The sequence below is a fragment of the Vitis vinifera genome, chromosome 3, assembly GCF_030704535.1.
Source record: "Vitis vinifera cultivar Pinot Noir 40024 chromosome 3, ASM3070453v1".
Taxonomy (NCBI): Eukaryota; Viridiplantae; Streptophyta; class Magnoliopsida; order Vitales; family Vitaceae; genus Vitis; species Vitis vinifera.
This window is the reverse complement of record NC_081807.1, coordinates 155000-175125: the sequence shown is the minus strand read 5'-3', so window position 1 is coordinate 175125 and position 20126 is coordinate 155000. Positions and strand designations below refer to the sequence as shown.

General features: G+C 35.4%; 1 protein-coding gene across 1 annotated transcript; it reads left to right on the top strand.

Moving 5' to 3' along the window:
- Positions 1-6667: 6667 nt before the first annotated feature.
- On the top strand, positions 6668-10030 carry LOC100260651 (purple acid phosphatase). The gene is made up of 8 exons (XM_002274356.4): positions 6668-7217; positions 7422-7622; positions 7718-7829; positions 8098-8327; positions 8473-8611; positions 8794-9014; positions 9475-9596; positions 9715-10030. Exons 1-8 carry the CDS (start codon positions 7020-7022, stop codon positions 9905-9907), a joined length of 1416 nt encoding a protein of 471 aa, XP_002274392.1. The 5' UTR covers positions 6668-7019; the 3' UTR covers positions 9908-10030.
- The last annotated feature ends 10096 nt before the right edge of the window (positions 10031-20126 follow it).

Below are 20126 nucleotides of genomic sequence, written 5' to 3'. Positions count from 1 at the left end.
CTACTTTCTTATTGGAATATTTGACCGAAAAAACCAGAGCCACTAGTGTAACAACCCTTGTCCGCTTTGGACTCAAGGGGGCCCTCACGGCTTTAAAACACGTATACTTGGTTAAAAGGAACCTCTACATATATAGCATCAGGATCTTTCTCTCCTATCGGCTTTAAAACGCGTCTACTTGGTTAAGAGGAGCCTTTACATATATAGCGTCAAGATCTTTCTTTCCTATCCAATGTGGGACATCGCAAACACCCCCCATGCAGACACAACGTCCTCATTGTGTCTTATGGGATTGCGGGGTCAAACAGACAAACAACCCTTATAGAGCCAAACAAACCCCCACATTAGGGTCAAGGATCGGCTCTGATACCATTTGTAACCACCCGCACCCAACCATGTAGATATTGTTCGCTTTGGACCCAAGGAGGCCCTCACGGCTTTAAAACGCGTCTATTTGGTTAAGAGGAGCCTCTACATATATAGTATCAGGATATTTCTCCCCTATCCGATGTGGGACATCACAACTAGTTTCTGTTTATTTTCTTGCCTCTAGTTTGTAAGTGGGGCTTTAGAATATTGAATATGCCGGGGAGTTGTGTTTGAATCATTTGTTTTTTTTTTTTGTTTTTTTTCTTTTGTTGTCAGCATTTTCTATGCTCTGATTGGTTCTCAATCTTACCGAGAACTATGCAAAATCTGGAGAGAAAGAGAACCAAAAAAGGGATCCACAAAAAAACACCGGGCAAGAAATTAAATAGGGTTGTCTACTGGAGTAATTATTATATTAAGTGGCCATGCAATCATAAATATTCCTTAATTTTATGGTATTGGTTATATCATTCTCAGAATCAGTTAGTGGAAATGACACTACTTCAGAATATGGTATGGGTGAAATTGAGACATAATAAGATTTTGGACATGATGACAAAGAGAAAATGTATGTGTGGTAGATGATGGAGAATATGATTCTGATGCAGATTCTTTTAGTGGTGGAAATAGATAAAAAAAAATTGATTGTTTAGTAGATATCATGCATAGATTCAATCTACTGATTATGAGACAAAACTCAATTTATTCTGTACAAAAGACTTTTCTGAGTATGTTAAACAATAGTAAATCAAATATTAACTATTAGGAAAGTCGGAAAAATAGTAGTCTTAGAACTGATAGTGTGTTGTATTCTTTACAAATGGATATTGAAAATATATCTTACTATGAAATTTGATGAGAGTAGTGTTTTTAAAAGTTGTATGGAATTGTTCAATATATTAATTCATCCCAAATTGATTACATTTAATGATTATCTAAAGATGATTTTGATTTTTTGGATCTGAATGTGTTTGGATAGTATACATTTGAGACTATAATTATTCAACAATGTAAAGGATTTACTTGCTATTAGGGCATATCGAACAACTTCATTCAACTGTATAACTTTAAGTCAGATTGTTGCTAAAAGTATTATTAAATATAAATGAAAGTATTAATAAAGAGTTTAGTAGAAATTATCAATGTTTTGATAATCAAGTTGGTTATTAAACTAGAAAAGTTATCAATTAACGGTTTAATAGTCAGATTAATGGTTAAACTGTGATCAAACTGATAACGTCATAAATATATAATTTATATTTTACTAAAATTAAAAATAAATTTTAAAATTAATAATATTTATAATATAATTTATTCATTTTTATATAAAATGTATTAATATTTTAAATTTTATTAAACAAAATATATATAATATTTAAATATGAAAAGTTATTGAAAATGGAAGAAAAATGTATTTTTTTTTTAAATAAGATATACATCTTAATTAACTTTTAATACAAACAAAGGAATAGTAGAGTGGTACAACTATTTTACCGTGAACTTTGCTTCTCTTACAACTTTAAAGTCGATTTTTTCTTTAAATCACGCACTATATTAATTCCACATGAAAAATGAAAGGAGATATGAAGTGTTTTATAAGCCCTTACATTCATCCAAAAGCAATTGCTTGTTGGGTTGTGAGGCTTAGTGCATGAGCCATGTGTCAACTAGTATATATAAGACTTGTCTGAAACTCTATAGAATATCTCACATATTTCCCTTGTCTTCCACTCTTGTATAGAGATGTATGGACATATTTAGGCCTCTCCAAAATCTCCCAAGACTCCTTTACTAGTGTATATGACTCCAAGATTTTTCAAAAACTTCCTACTCCCCTACTTCCAAGTAAGAGAACTAGATGAGAAAAATTGAAAATGTTGTTCATGACTACTCATACACAAAGTGTAAATGATGGTTTTCATTAGAATTACTAAATTTTGTGTTTTGACAAGGATGCTTTTTGGGAATGAATTATCTATTCTCTTCATATGGATACGACGATAATTTTGAGCTATCATTTATAGTTATGGTAACTTCCATAGGCAATTGCAGAGGAAAACTTAAGGATATATGGCGTCTACTATAGCTTCATAAAATGATTGTAGGAGTGTTGCAATGATGATAAGTCAAATTGTAAAGCATTTTGGAAGGGTAAATGAGATACAATGCATAGAGATGAAGTGCCTCGAATCACGTTGTAACAACTTTTACTACCATCAATAGACTAGGCCTTTTGGTCTATTATAGGCCATTATCCCATGTTCTTGGATGGCAATATGAGAAATATAACAAAGATGAGACTAGACTTGACTATTTCTTGGACAAGACACTTCAATGCTCCCATATGTTTTTCATCGAATATAAAAATACAAAGAACTGAATTTCATTAAAGATGGATAGTGATTTCAAGCCCGTATTGAATAATAATCCATAATATCAAAATCCTATATGTTTTTCATCAAATATAAAGATACAAAGAACTGGATTTCATTAAAGATGGATAGTAATTTCAAGCTCCTATTGGATAATAATCCATAATATCAAAATCCTTATGATTTTATTAGGTTTTGACATTTTTATTTTAATTTATTAGTTATATATATACATTTTTTTGTAACTAATTATAAATTTTTGTAATGTTGCCAAAAAAAAATCCATAATATCAAAATCCTTATGATTTTATTAGGTTTTGTCATTTTTATCTTAATTTATTAGTTATATATATATATATATATATATATATACTTTTTGTAACTAATTAAAAAATCTTGTAATGTTGAAAAAAAAAAAACAGAGATCAAGAGCATAAATAAAGTTCTTTAACAACTTTTGGCCAGGTTTTATCGTAGCACTATTCAACGATATGATTTGTCCAGTATAAAAAATATTAATTAATTAAATTTATTTTAAGATAAATTACATATAGTATATAAAGATAATTATGATCTTTAAAATTTTTTAATTAAATAAAATTCCATTTCTCCTACTTAAAAAAATGAATTTCCTTATTTTTCAAAATAATAAAATATATATAGTGAGATATGAAAATTTAATGTAAATACTCCTAAAAAGATACGTTGAGGCTATAAAATAAAACTTTAATGGATCAAGAAACTCTTCCAAACAAGGCTTTTACTTTATCAAAGGACTTTTCATTAGGCATGGCAAATCCTTATCCCCTCTAGATATTTTCCCCCTAATAATAAGGAAAAACAGTGTAGCAATCTCTATATCTCGATCTATGATCAGTTCATCAGGGAAAGAAGACCCAATTAACAATAATGCAGATCAGTTGAAGTCTAATTTTTAAGCAAATCTATGAGTGTAAAATACAAATCGAAGAAGAACAAAAAAAAAAACAGAGGGTTTATCCTAATCACCTCAATGTGACTTCTTAACCACCGAAAGAACCTTGACAGCAACAACAAATATGAGGAGGAGCTTTAAAACCTGTGAGTAAAGTTAAGTATTGAATGAAATTGATCTAAAAAAACAATCACTGACTCTTGCCAACCCAATTCGCACATTCAGTGGTGCAAACCCGGTCTTCCGCCAATCAAATCAGTCAGAAAAAAGGCTACAAAAGAATGGACGGATACAATGCGATATTAAATCATTTTTATATATTATTTCAAAATATTAAATAATTAAAAAATGTACAATTTTTTAAATTAATTTTACTGTTTTTATTTTACAGTAAAACAAGGAAAATTATTAAACCTAATATTATTTTTCTTTTAATATTTTACTGGAATCAAATAGTGGGAATATTGTAAAAACGTTCTCTTGTTGGGATGGTAATTCATCGATATAAACTCTCTTTGCATTTGTTTCATTTTAGAATATTTTAAAATTGCAAAAAACCAAAAAAATATTTGGATGGTTTGATTTCAGGAATATATTGATATTATATCAATAAAAATTGAAACGTTTGTATAATGATGAGATAATACCTAGATTTGAAAAAATAGACCTCATTCTGGCATTTTTATTTTTGAAATTTTATCTAACAAATGATCCATGTGAGATAAGAATTAAATAATTATTAATAGGTTGTATTTTATATTTTCAAAATAGAGAGGTTAGGTGGTGTTTGTCTTTTTTTTACTTAATTTTAAATAGAATCTTAATATTTAATAGTGTTAAATATTAAGTTGTTTGTTTTTATAGTATTTTATTTCTATTAAATATTAAAAAGTAAAAAAAAACTAATATGTTATTTTTCTATTTAGAAAAAATTACATATTTCGGTTTTTTCTATTTAGTACAAAATTTATAATAAGTTATAAAAAAGTAAAAAAAACAAACAACCTAAATTCTAAAAACAAATTGTTTTCTGCAAAAAGTAAAAAAATAAATAAATAAATAAACACCACCTTATTATTTGAAATTTAGAGTTTAACTTTGATAAAATAACCCATAAAATCTATGTAAAAAATAAAATACAATCACGAAAATTTGCAAGAAACTTTGATAAATGAAAATGCAATAATACCATGTGAATTTAAAAAATGTTTGATAGTAATTTTGGGAAGTGTTTTTAATCTTTCTAATATTTGAAAATTTTTATTTTTCAAGTATTAAAAATACTATAAACACTTTGTAGACATAAAAAAAATTAGTGCATTAAATTACCATTAATTTGGTCTTCTAAAAAAAAGGATAAGCCTCTCATCTTATGGATAAGTCTCTCTCTCATCTCCAATAAAAAAGATAATAATAAGAAAATTGTTATTATTATTATTATCTTGTTGGTAAAACCTCCCGAAAAAGAAAATTTGCTAAAATTAAGGAACTAAATCACTTGAAACAAGAAAATAGGCTTGCAAAATAATTAGAGGGAAAATATTCTTTGTTGGAAAGAATATTATTTCTAAAATTGTACCTGCCATATTCTTAAATTTAATAAATTATTTGTTCACGTTATTTTTCCTATTTTATTTTGCTAATTTTTGCGTACACACTTATCAAAATTATTGCCAAACACACTCTAAATTATGTTTTTTTTAAATTAATACCGGTATGATATAGTAATATTAAACAATGAAGCATTGAGAGAAATAACTTAATTTGATTTAATAACTTAATTTAAGTAATTAAATATATTTGATAAAATAATTTAACATTACAACTTAAAGTTAAAAAATAATTTAAATTATTATATCAAAATAATTAACTTATTCTTACTCTTAATTTTAAATCATTTTTACCTCATTTACTCATGAGAATATATTTAAAAGTTATGATTCTACTTCCATGACTTATTTTTTTATAATAAATATTTTATTGTTATCTTATATATTTAAAAATTTGTTGTTTAAAATTAATGAAAATAAAAATAATTGATTAAAATTAGGAGTTATTTGATTAAAAGGGTAATTGAAAACTCAATTTTTGAAATTTAACCCTCTATTATTTTTTTTGGCTATATATTGATAAAAATGTTCTCATTCTGTTTTTTTTTTTTTTAAATATTTTCCTTTAAAATTTGCATGTAAACACTTGAAATAATTAAGGGCATTTATGTAAAAAAAAAAAAAAGGGGTTACTCTTCAAATGAAAACATGAAAGAGATTAAATTCACAAATATAAAGATTATATTTAACCCATTTAACCAATTAATTCTAAAATTAGTAAGGATAAATGTATCAATTTGATGATTTATAATGAATTTTAAGTTAATATAAATATTTAGTTAAATTATAATATTTTAAATTAGCATAAAGATTAGATTTTACGTTTATATGTTATATAATTTTAAAAAAAATTATGATATTTAAAATAGTCCACATTATATGTAAGTATTTTGATTTTTTTAATTGTGAATTAGATTTTTTAATTTATTTTATTATATTGAAAATAATATATGTCATTTTGTGGAGAATTGATGGTTATATCAATGGGCTCTTTCCAGATCAGGGGCTGCACATTCATTCATGTGGTCTTTTTTTTTTTTTTTTTTTTTTTCAGTTTTTCAATCATTTTTCTTTTTGTTTCCTCCCCATTCCTTCCTTGAATCCAGTTTTTAATTTAAAATTTTAATAAATTTAAATAACAAAAAGAAAAAAAAAAAAAGAGTGGGGGAAAGGAAAATCTAAGTTTACTACGTAAAGAAAAGAAAGAAAGAGAAAACAGGGTTAGAAAGTATCATACGGCTTTATACCATTTGGTGTTAATATATTATCTGCTTTAACCAGCCCAAAAGCATAATTTTCTCCGACTAAAATACAAGTGTTCTGGCAACTACCTATTTTTCCCTTCATAGCATTGATCAGTCACCATTTATCTCAATGTCCGCTTCCCAAAAAGTCAACTTTTCGGCTCCTAAAAGGAATCATCCACTCGTGACTTGCGAGGCGGATTCTCATTCAATATTATTTTTCAAAAACTCTCCTCTTCCGTCCAGTCAAAATGTTTCAATTCCAGCCAAACTCAATCCTCTCAGGCCTTCAAAATTGAAACTTTATTTATTTTTTTCTTTCTAAATTTGTATATTCTTATTGCATCTGTGAATATTCCCCGAATTTTTCTCACCAAAAAAAAAAAAAAATTCTATATCAAGATGAGCCAGAGGGACTGGTGAAGAAGAGAAGAGCCGAGTCAGAGTGCGGGTTAGTGGGTTTCTGGCGTTGTAGGATCAGATTGCAGTGATGATGAGGCCGTCTTCTTCTTCTTCCTCCTCTTCTGTTGGGATTGTTTTTGCTGTTTTGGGTTTGGCGTTGAATGCCGCAGTGTTATGTAATGGAGGAATCACTAGTAGTTTTGTGAGGCAGGCGGAGAAAAGCGTTGATATGCCTCTTGACAGCGATGTCTTTGCTGAGCCTCCCGGCTATAATGCCCCTCAACAGGTGAATTTCTCTGTTTTTTTCAGTCTCTGATTTGTTTATCAGTTCATTGATTTGGTGGGGTTTGTGGATTATACTTGTAATCGATTGAACCCCTCTGACACCCTTCTCTTCACAATTTTGCCTTTCTTTTGAGTAGAATTTAGTGGGTCTGATCTCAGTTTTTGTTGTTTCTGTTATTTGATTTTTGGGTTATCATTGTTCAAGGTTCATATAACACAAGGAGACCATTCGGGGAAGGCAGTGATCGTGTCATGGGTCACCATGGCTGAACCAGGTTCAAATACAGTGCTCTACTGGAGTGAAAAATCCAAGGTCAAAATGCAAGCAGAGGCATCCGTAGTAACCTATAAATATTACAATTACGCTTCTGGTTACATTCATCACTGCACCATCCGGAATTTGGAGGTGGGTTTTCGACCTATTTGATCTATTTTGTTTGCTTGCCCCATTAACAATTTCCCCTGTTTTTCTATACTGTAATGCTCTGTATTTGTTGGCAGTTCGACACTAAATATTACTATGAGGTTGGATCTGGACACGTTAGGAGGAAATTTTGGTTTGTGACTCCCCCTGAAGTTGGCCCGGATGTTCCATATACTTTTGGTCTTATAGGTAACTATTCTTCATCAATGAATTCAATGGAGATTGCTAATGATGGGTAAAACTTTACCATTCGGATTTGATTCAACCATTGGGTATGTGAATCAGAGAGATTGCAGGGTCCATTACTTCAAGCTGTTTAATATATTATAATTGTTTTCTACTTGAATTGATTGATTTTGAATACTGGGTAGCTTTAGAAAATATTCACATGGTTATGTGTTTGGCATATTTTCAAAGGAACTTAAGGTTGATTCAATGTGTTGGGCATTGTTTTCAGGTGATCTTGGTCAGACTTATGATTCAAATATGACGCTTACCCATTATGAATTAAACCCAGCAAAAGGAAAAACAGTACTGTATGTTGGGGACCTCTCTTACGCTGACAACTACCCAAACCACGATAATGTTAGGTGGGATACATGGGGTAGGTTTGTTGAAAGAAGCGCTGCTTATCAACCTTGGATATGGACCACAGGAAACCACGAGATTGATTTTGCCCCTGAGATTGTAAGCATCCTCAACATATTCCATTTTTTTTTTTTTTATGCAAAGTTATCATTTGATCGACAGCTGAACTCTGATGTATGCGTGCTAGACATCAAAACATTACCACTAAGTGAGATTATAATGAAAGAGGGATTCTTTTTTGCAGGGTGAATTTGAACCCTTTAAGCCTTTTACTCACCGGTATCCAGTCCCTTTCAGAGCATCAGATAGCACCTCTCCCTCTTGGTACTCCGTTAAGAGGGCTTCAGCATATATCATTGTATTGGCTTCTTACTCAGCATACGGCAAGTGTATTCACATCTTTCTTCTTTAATTTTATTTTATTTTTTCCATATGTTTCACTACTGTGGTGCACTAAACATTTGAGCATACGGTCAGGTTTGACACGAACCCGTTGAATTTACCAAAAATGCTACTGGTCAATGTGAAGGATTTTTGATATCTCGTAGCTGATTAATTGTTTCAGGGAAGTACACTCCTCAATATGAATGGCTCCAACAGGAGCTACCCAAAGTTAACAGGACAGAGACACCATGGTTGATTGTTCTTGTGCATTCCCCATGGTATAACAGTTACAACTATCATTATATGGAAGGGGAAACCATGAGAGTCATGTTTGAGTCATGGTTTGTAGAGTACAAAGTTGATGTTGTGTTTGCTGGTCATGTTCACGCATACGAAAGATCTGTAAGTGCACTTCATCCTCCTATATATTGTAAGGTTTCAAAATGGTGTTTTCATCGGTTCTCTGTTTAGCAAGGTTTTTGAAAACATTTCTTAAAAATCACCTTCTCAATTGTTTTTAGAAACAAAATTCTGTTTGGAACTCAAAAATGAAAAACGGTTTTCTCAACTGCTTCTCCGTACTATACTTGTATATAATATAAAAGCTCCCAAAATATTCTTCATATTTTTAATTGTTTTTCAACAAATTATTGAAAAAACAGTTTTAATTCAGTTAGAAAACTGAAACTATTTTCAGTAACAGTACCCAAATAGGCTCTTAATATCAGGTTTCCTAAATCCCAGGAAAAGCTTATAATGGAATGGAATGGAATGGAATGAAATGATTTCTTAAATTTTGTCCATTTGTAAACATTATTCCGACATTCTCTATTTATGTTCCTTGACAACTACTAACTAACAGGAACGTGTATCCAACATTGCATACAATATCATCAATGGCATGTGCACTCCTGTAAAGGACCAGTCTGCACCCGTATACATAACCATTGGTGATGGAGGAAACATCGAAGGCTTGGCAAACAAGTAAAGCTTACTCTTTTATATCTTACCGACATTGGTCTTTTATGATATCATTCAGTTCCTACCAATTGGAAAAACAACATCCTAAGTTCATTAAAACCGTTACTGGATATTAATGCAGCATGACAGAGCCACAGCCAAACTACTCTGCATACCGAGAAGCCAGTTTTGGACACGCTAGTTTTGATATCAAGAACCGAACCCATGCTTATTACAGTTGGCACCGGAATGAAGATGGATATGCTGTGGAAGCTGATTCTATGTGGTTTTTCAACAGATACTGGCACCCGGTTGATGAATCCTCAAGCTCATGATCCTTTTTTATTTATTTATTTTTCTTCCTTTTTTGTCATCTGAATGGAATAAACAGGTGTGAGTCCGTACTCTGTAGTACATTATTCCCTCTTAATCCTTCAATAATCTGCATTTTCCCGTTATATTCTGATTTCAAGGCATGTGGCTTTTATGACAGTGAAAGAAAAAAAGGTCCCACTGTCAAATTTGAACCAAGGAAAAGGACAAATAATATAAATGGTAGAAGCATTTATTTTTCTACCCAATTTTATTAATCTAATTATTTATATTTACTCATGAACCCTTTAAATTTAATGAAATTGAAGAGATTTGTGAATATATCATATAAATTTTATATGACATGGTAAATGATATTACCATATTAAAATAAATAAATAAATTTTAAAAATTGAAATATTTGATATAATTTTTATGTTCACTATTATTATTATAAACAAAATATAAATCCGTATCATTTCATTTACTTGTATATTAAAAGACTAAAAAGATCACCTGTGGACCCCGCATTTCGATTTGCTCGAATGCGTTTCCCACTCGAATGGCGAAACTCGATTTTTATTTGAAAAATTGATTTTTATTTATTGTTTGAAAATGACTTGGAGTCGCCACTTATTTTTGTTTTATTTTTAAAGGGTAAACAAAATAAGAAAGAAAAACCCTAAGTGTGACTCCTTATTTTGGAAAAGGTGATCTACGAAAACCGGATCGGGTTCGGGGGTCAGGTTACTTATCGGGAAGGTACGGTAAAGACCATAGCACCCCTCTAAGTCCCTAAGGTCGGGTCTCTACTAATGAGATGAAGTTGACATGGCAATCAATGAGAAAATCAATGAATACTCGAATCAATCATGCACATATGAGTATCAGAATATGCAATAGAGGATAACCGAAGTGGAAGTGGATGTATACCTGATCAGCAAACGGCAATGCGCTATCACAAAATGAGATTAGTGCATAGTAATAAACATAAAGTATGTCACTCATGTCACCAAAACAGATAAAGAAGCACCAATAGCACGCATGATATTTCATTCAAAATTCATTTTTATTTCAAAGCAAATTTATTTGATGTAGGGCCCCCACCAAAGCCCGTTTTATTTTGCATGAATTAATCCCATAAATTCCATTATTCGGAATTACGGAATTAAATCCATGCTTATTTTAAAACATTTTAAAAAACAAAGAAAATTTGAAAATGGCTTGCCAGAAAGAAAAAGGCAGCCAAGTTTTATTAGAAAATAGGAGTTGGGATTATTTGAAAAGCTGAATTTGAGAGAATATTTACAAAATAGGATTTGGGGCAATTATCTTAAAAATTAAAAGAGGGGAATAGGAGATAGCACATTCCTCAAAGGTAGCCATGCATTGACATACAAGTGAAAAGGTGATGAGGGAAAACCGAGTAAGAATGCAATCTGGAGTGCCACTACATCTGCTCTGTCAACAACTCATCTTCAAATGAACCACATGATCTTGCTATATGGGCTGGCCATCCATGTACTGCACCATCAACTGATCGAAATAATTCCCAAACATCCCTTGAACACTTCTCTACAGGCTGCATACATCTTCTAAAAGATATCCCTGTGGAGTCCTTCAAATCTTTATTACCCGAATGCTGAGGAGAGCAGAAAATCCTCATTGAAGCAAAGCTAGCAATCCCCGCATTCTTTACAATCTGTGCATCCTCATCAAAAAGAGTCTCAAGCCTAAAGAGACATATTGATATCCCCAGCGGAGTCGCCATTTTGTGGACCCCGCATTTTCGATCGCTCGAATGCGTTTCCCACTCGATGACGAGCTCGATTTTATTCTTTGAAAAAATTGATTTTTATTGATTATTTGAAAATGACTTGGAGTCGCCACTTATTTTTGTTTTATTTTTAAAGGGTAAACAAAATAAGAAAGAAAAACCCTAAGTGTGACTCCTTATTTTGGAAAAGGCGGTCTGTGAAAACCGGATCGGGTTCGGGGGTCAGGTTACTTATCGGGAAGGTACGGTAAAGACCGTAGCACCCCTCTAAGTCCCTAAAGTCGGGTCTCTACTAATAGACTGAAGCTGACGTGGCAATCAATGAGGAAATCGATGAATACTCAAATCGATCATGCACAATATGAGAAGTAAAGCATGTATAAAGAATAGGCGAAATATGAATAGATGCGCACCTGGGCGGCAATCACGAATGCGCTATCATGAAACATGGTTAGTGAACAATGAACAGATATAATTAAGTGCATATCAAGGAATAGAGTAAACCAATCAAGTATGGCAAATCAATCAATCAATCAATCAATCAATCATGAAGTCAAATATGTGGGGCCCCCACCAAAGCCCGATTCATTTTTGCATAAATCAATTCCACAAACTCTATCACTTAGAATTATGGAATTTGATTTTAGCTTATTTTAAAACATTTTAAAACCATGAAAAATTTGAGAGTGGCTCATCAAAAAAGAAAATGGCGGCCAAATTTTATTGAAAATAGGACTTTTGGAACTTAAAAATTCTAAGGATGGAAAATGGGAAAATTTGGATTATTTGAAAATCAGAATTTGAAAAGAAATATTTACAAAATGGGGCTTAGGGAAATTATTTTTAAAAAACGAGAGTGAAGGAAATAAGAGATATCACATGGTCTAAGGTGGGCATACTAAAGTGGGTACGTGACTGGAAGCATGCAGAGTAGGGCCCTGAACTCGGGCGTCTTGAGTCCTGATCACATGTTGCTCCACCTCTGTCCGTAAAGAAGACCTCCTGGAGTCTTCTGAATGTTCCTAATGCTCTTTTCCAAGCATGGACACATAAAAAAAACTCAACCTTCTGTTGATGTTGCTGGAAAAACCGGGGCATAGAGACCACCTCCCCCCTTGCATCAACATCTTAGCCACAAAGACCGAAATCTCAGCACACTTGGCATCTCGCCCAACACTGAAATCACCATCAGTGAGACATCTGAGTCTACAACTGTCACAATCCCAGCTGATAGCTCCTCCTTTCTGAATGGGCAGCACTGACAAAAGACCTGGATATCAACAATTATTTGACTCATCTCAAGAATGGGATAAGCACACTTACGTGCTCCATGAGAAGGCTGAAAATGCCCTCATTTCATCATCTTTATTTTATCAACCCAGATATTAAATGTAGTCACATAGACCTCGGCAAGCAACTTCACAACAAGGAGTTATTGTAAGGACCCACGCGACAGCAAGTACAAGCGAACCTCTCGCATATATTACCAATTCTCTCCTGAAGTTCCTCACTATCCTATGCACTTCACATTCGGAGCATGCTAGCTAAGGAGTTGAACGAAGTGGGCCCACGGTTCTTTATCAAAACGAGGCTCAACAGTTTCCTTATTGTTGGAATCCTTGAGTCTACGAGGATCCTCACTGCATACCTTCAGGTTCAGACGCCTTTCCAAGCAACCATGCATATTTAGTGAAGTGAGAGTGATGACATAGTGCATGGTGGTGTAGAGAGAGAGTGGTGGTAATAGAAATGGGTATGAAGGATAAAGAAATGGGTTAAATGGGTATGCTTGATGGATGGGTGAGCATGAGTGGTGATGGGTATGAATAGTGGATGAGCTATAGCCGCGGGTGTAGTGGTGTAAGATGGATGGATATGGGTACGAAGCAATGGGCTTGAGGGCCATGGATGCATGCATGGGATTGGAGATATGAGGCGATGTGGATCAATGAAAGAACGGCATGCATGGTGGGCATGTGGTGTAGAGAGAGAAAAGGTGGCGGGATGAAGAATGGGTGCGTGCATGGAGGTATGAGGCATGGCTACGAAGAGGATATGATGGAAGAGGCATGGGTGAATGGAGGTGTAGGGTTTGAAGGGTGATGAGCATATGTGGTGAAGGATGAGAGGAAGTTGATGAACCCGATGCATGGAAGGCTTGGAAGGTATTGGCATGGTGGATACATGGCAGGCATAGGCATCATAGAAATACCAGTGTGCTTGAGCATGACATGAGTAAAAAGAGTGGTGAGTTAGAGAGAGGAGTGGGTGACGGGATGCATGTAAGTGATGATGTACATGAAGGCCTGTAATGGGATGTTAGAGAATGCACGCATGTTTCATGGATGAGGAATGGCAGCTAACACTTGAATTACAACCACCTGTCTCATGGATGGCATGTTCCTGAAACTCCTAAGTCATCCTAGCATGAAGCCTAATGGTGCGCTTCATCATGGTATCCTTACCCATCAGCACCATAAGATCTCCATGCGGACCTTTTCAAATGTGCCGTAGCATTTCTCAAACCTTCCAGTCTCACGATTATCTCAGTTTCCAAGGATATTCTCATAAGCTTGCTTCCTGGTACTACTGATTTTCAGACACAAAGCCATTCATATTGCTCTCAGTTTCAGTGAACTCCATTTTGTCCATGCTTTCCCTAGTGCACCAATGCAAGAAAGCATTCCTCCTGAACGTGGCAGTGAATTGCTCGCTCACCCGCTTGAACATCTCTTGGATTGAAGTAGAGTTACCAATGAAGATTGGGGCCATGGAAAGGCCTCCAGGTGGAGTGTCATAAAGGCTTGATTTAACATTGCTCGGTATCCAGTCAAAGTGTGAAGAGTTCTTATTCTGGACATGGATCATTCATTCGTCCACTTCTCTGGTGTTCATCTTTCAACCATCTCATCTCCCAGTTTTAAAACTGATCATGATTTTGGGTTCAAAACAGAATTTCCAACCACCTTGGGGCCAGCTTCAGTGAGAACATACACAAGGGGAGAATCCTAAACCATTACCACACTGCATTTCAAAAGCCTCCCTGGTCGTGCCTCAATAACTCCCTCACTCAGTCCGGAAGCATACAGTGGCGATGGTTCAATGCATTATCTCTCTTTCCATGGGAAAACAGGGGAGTAAGGGAATAGAACCGGGAACAGAGCAAGAAAACAGAGCAAGGAACAGAGCTGGGATTATGCTAAACCCATTTCATTGTTTTTCCATGAGTTTAACAAATCAGCGGGTTTAAGTGGAAAAATACTTCCCAGGATAGAATACGAGATACCTCAAGCTCTTCAAATATGAAACCAAAGAACAAAACCAAACAAAAACAACCCAACAAACAGAGTAGAAATCACAGAGAATGAAACGTGGGAGATATGAAAAATAAAATAAAGAAATAAAATAAAGGTATGGGGAAAAGCGCAGTAACCAAACCTGATACACTTCTTCCTCTGCTCTAAAATCTCCCCCTGTGATCAGCAATCTCCCCCTCCAAGTCTCTGCTACTCTATCACCAGCCCAAAACCAGCCAAAAACACCCCTACCTCCTCTAAGCTCTCTGGTTCCTCTACCCTCTGCCAGAAAACCCCAACCAAAAGCCCCCTCGGACCACTCTCTCTCTCTGGTTCTCTCTCAACTTTCCTCTCTATCAATGGAAAAATCCCCCTCTCCCCCTCAAACTTCGTTTTTCTGTTCTCTCTCCCGAAAAATCTCACTCTCTGGTTCTTCCTCTCTCTGGTTATTCCCCAAAAGCAAAACCTGCAGCTACCTCCACCTCTCCTTCTCTGCAGCTGCCCCCCTAATGGAAAAGCATCTCCCTCTCTCATCCGCTCCTCGCTGCAGCTGGCAAAACGGTCTGCAGCTTTTTGCAGATTCCTTGGACACGTGTCGACCTCTAGTTGGTGCCCCAACAGCCAACCAGAGATTGACACGTGGCCACCCTAGATGTCCACACCTGTAAAAAAAAAAAAAAAAAAAAAAAAAAAAAAATTAGCTGCAGAAAATGAGCCCCCAATGGGGGTCTACAAATATGCCCCTCTTCGGTAGAGTTCATGAGTGTAAGGAATATGAATACTGGAGTGAAAAGCAAGTGTGAATAGTGAGTGCAATGAAGTGAACTCTACCGAAGAACCAAGGAGACCCCCATAGGGACACGAGTGAAATGCAAAGTCACTCAGGCCAACAAACGAACACAAGGGCTCTAATCCTAACACAAAATGGTGTAACAAAATGCCTCTGAAATCACACTAAGGATCCAGACTCCCTCTAAAACGTCTCCAAAAGTGACCCGAAGATCGATGTCAAAGATGAGTAACGGTCGAACCACCTTGAAGTACAGACAAGAATGCGTCTAAAAGAGACTGCCCTATGTGGACTACGAGATGAATAGGCGATAAGCACAGGGTAACGAGGTGAGGAGAGTGAGAATAAGTGCAAATCCATGAAGGTGAGACATGCAATGCCAGAGAATATGAACGCTAGGAGCTGTGACTCTGCATGACAAGACTGACTCTAAACGCTAAACTAAAAAATAAGAAAATAAAGCTCTGCAAGCCAAACCAAAAAAACTAACCCTAAACACTTAAACTAGAAAATAAGAAAATAAAGCTCTGCAAGCCAAACCAAAAAAACTAACTCTAAACACTAAACTAGAAAATAAGAAAATAAAGCTCTGCAAGCCAACCAAAAAGCTAACTCTAAACACTAAACTAGAAAATAAGAAAATAAAGCTCTAGAAGCCAACCAAAAAGCGAACTCTAAACGCTAAAATCGAAGGCCCATAGGTGAAGACCTACGGTGGTGATAATAACTGAAACAAAGGCTCATGGATGAAAATTCATGATGGTGAATCTGAAATGCCCATAGATGTCTGATCTATGGTGGTGAAATCTGAAATGCCCACAGATAAAAATCTATGGTGGTGATAATCTCGAAATGCCCAAGGATGAAAATCCATGGTGGTGATATAATCTCAAAAGCCCAAGGACGAAAATCCATGGTGGTGATAATCTCAAAAGCCCAAGGATGAAAATCCATGGTGGTGATAATCTCAAACGCCCACAGATAAAAATCCATGGTAGTGATAATCTCAAACGCCCAAGGATGAAAATCCATGGTGGTGATAACTGAAATAAATGCTCATAGATGAAAATCTATGATGGTGAAAATCTGAAAGCCCAAGGATGAAAATCCATGGTGGTGATATAACTGAAATAAATGCTCATAGATGAAAATCTATGATGGTGAAATCTGGAATGCCCATAGATGTCCGATCTATGGTGGTGATAACTAAAACAAATGCTCATGGATGAAAATCCATGATGGTGAATCTGAAATGCCCATATATGTCTGATCTATGGTGGTGAAATAACTGAAATAGATGCTCATAGATGAAAATCTATGATGGTGAATCCAAAACAAAGGGGGATGCCCCAAACAATACTGACGGAAGGGAGATGTCCTAAACAAGATGACAATAGGGGGATGCCCTAAACAAGGTGACAATAGGGGGATGCCCTAAACAAACTGACGGTAGGGGGATAACTCACAAAGATCGACAAATGCGCCTGACAATCATGAAATCAGCATGAGACATGGCAAACCCAAAGAGAGGGGAATGCCCCAAGTCAAGCACTAAAGGGGTATGCCCTAGTATGACGACTCACAAAGATCAAGAAATAGATCGAGCAGTGAGAAAGTACACAAAAGACCTGATGAACTCAAGGATGGGGGGTATGCCCCAGTGTGACGACTCACAAAGGTCAAGAGATAGAATGAACAGCAAGAGAATCTGCAAAAGATCTGGTGAACTCAAGGATGGGGGTATGCCCCAGTGTAGGATAGTAACTAACATGAGACACGAAATCTCACCAAACAAGACACTCTGGGATATGCTCAATGATGATGCAATGAAAAAACACATACAGAGCCTCAATGAACAAATGCTAAAACAAGTCCAAGCATCACCAAAACTATGCTGACAAAGCAAAACCCAAATAATGGATCAAACAAATGCTGACCAAGACTCTAGGTCTGAAATGTAAGCAAATCAAAACACGACATGTCAACTATCAATATGAGTACATCATCACAAGTATATCAACAATCTAACAGGCCCTACCATCATGGGGGATGTTGAACCTAATGTCCAAAGGCATGTGAAAACCCAACCAGAAAATCCGAGAATGGTCTGCATCCTCCTCTGATCACAAAGGAAAAGGATAAGGTCATGTAAGACGATGAAATATGTGGGCTCAAAAGATGTAAGGCTCTGATAAGATGGGTGTAGGTATAACAGTGTCCAATGTAGGATGGATGGGAGTGTAACAAAGATAAGTGAATATCCGAATCAAACTAGGTACGCTGAAAAGACTGAGCCCAAGGTGTCAATGACTCTATGATCCATCGAAAACAACAATCATAAACAGGAGGTGGAATATCAATGTCAAAATCAGCAAGGTAGGTATGCCCCAGTGTGAATGCATCATCTCAGAATGGGTAAGCTCTCAATGCAGAATGATCTCTGGAAAGTAAGTGTCTGGTATAAACTGTCATCTCACAAAATCATCATCAAGATGAGTGGGCTATGCCCCAATGTAAGCATCTCCAAAACAAACATCCATGAAAAGAGTACAACCAATCATACATCATCTGATCGAAATGAATCTCTGCTCATCAAAGTCATTGTGGTAATATGAAGAGAATATCTGATCTCCTCTAAAGAAAGAGCATGTCTCGATGTGAACTGGTGTCTCTGAGATCAACCTCCGATGAAAGGGTTATGCCCCAGTATAGGGCAAACCCTGAAATGACTAAACTCTACTGCATGCTCTCATAAGTGCTCGTGTCCTGATCCAATCATCTCAAAAAAATATGTCAACAATGATGAGAAGGCTATGCTCCAGTGATCATATCAAAGAAATCACCCAATCATATCTCGTACTCCAATGTGAAATGAATCTAATCGCCTCCGAGGAACAACTATACCTAAAAAACTATCATCGATCGAAAGAGGTATGCCCCTATGTAAAGTACACCACATGAAATGTGTCAATCATGTCTCATGCTCCAATGTGGAAAAGGACATCTGATATCCTCCAAGGAATGGACATGGCTCAAAAATCCGTCATCGACTGAGAAGAGTATGCCTCGACATAATGGTCATCCGATAATGAAAATCTCTGAGATGGCTATGCCCCAGTGTAGGGTCATACCATAACTCTTGGTCCAGCACAATCAGAATGCTCTCGAATCAATCCCAAGTATCGCTCACATAAGAGCTATCAAACACAATGTGTGATGTCATGGCCTCAGGGTGGTCTTAAGACTCAGGACGTAACGAAGGCTAGGGTGATAGGGTGATAGAAATGAAGGGAAACTAGGCCCAAATACCCAATGATCAAAACCCATGCCCTCATGTATAAAATGCAACATATATAGAAAATATCGTGAGCCATGGACCTGAAGATGCCTACTGTGAACATGGTAATAATGATGATGCAATGAAGAAAAACCGAACTGATGACGAGATGTATAATGATGGTACGAAGAGGGTACCAAACCAGAAAATGAGGTCACTGTAAGAACGGAATAAGAGGTGAAATAAAAATGATGAATCAGAAGTGAAAACGAGGATGATGATGAAACATAGAATATGAGAACAAGTGATGATCTGCTCAAATCAAATATGAAAGGAGGTCACGTCAATAACGAACACAATGATGGAATGGACAATGACCCAGAGCTCCTAAGAGAAGGCCACTCATCCCACTCTCAAAACATACAACAAAATGAATACGAAGAATGAAAGGTCCCGAGAAGCTCACATACGAACTCCCATCAATAGACATATCCAACAAAGCGACCCCTCGAACACTCATATACACATACTCAATGATAGAGAATAATACACACATGTGCCTCTTTTTTTTTTTTTTTCAATCATTTTTTTTTTTTTTTTTTTTTTTTACATATAGACAAAATGTACATGCTCTGAACGCAAACCAAGAAAGATCTAAAGATGAAGTAAAAATGGATAAACATACTCTCAAATGCCAATGTAGCATAAACTCTCTCTAATGATGTGACCCTCTCAAGCCAAGGATCCCTGGATCAACGTCCGTATGATAGATAGTGGAAATGACGTGACTACCCTCCATGTAATGAACTGAGGGGGATCACCACTCGGGGTGGAGAAAGTGATGCAAAACGAGTAATAGATAGGATAAAGGACGCAATCGATGAAGTGTGATGAAATGCAATGATGCAATGATAGGAAAAGATAATGAGAAAGATGCGCCCCTAGGTCCAAGGCTCATGAAACTCCTAAACAATGCATGCATACATTGAAGGGCCCCTATCCCGGTGTAGAAGGTGAGCAAGGCTATAAGAAATAAAAGGTTATGATGCTCATGCGAGGCTCAAAGGGCTAGCAATGGTCTAGATGTCAATGTAGGTAATAG

Excerpts from the sequence above, each read along its gene's own strand:
- LOC100260651 (XM_002274356.4), top strand. The coding sequence starts at position 7,020 with ATGATGAGGCCGTCTTCTTCTTCTTCCTCCTCTTCTGTTGGGATTGTT. Across the intron at positions 8,612-8,793 it reads GGCTTCTTACTCAGCATACG|GGAAGTACACTCCTCAATAT; the intron begins GCAAGTGTATTC and ends TAATTGTTTCAG. Across the intron at positions 9,597-9,714 it reads ATCGAAGGCTTGGCAAACAA|CATGACAGAGCCACAGCCAA; the intron begins GTAAAGCTTACT and ends ATATTAATGCAG.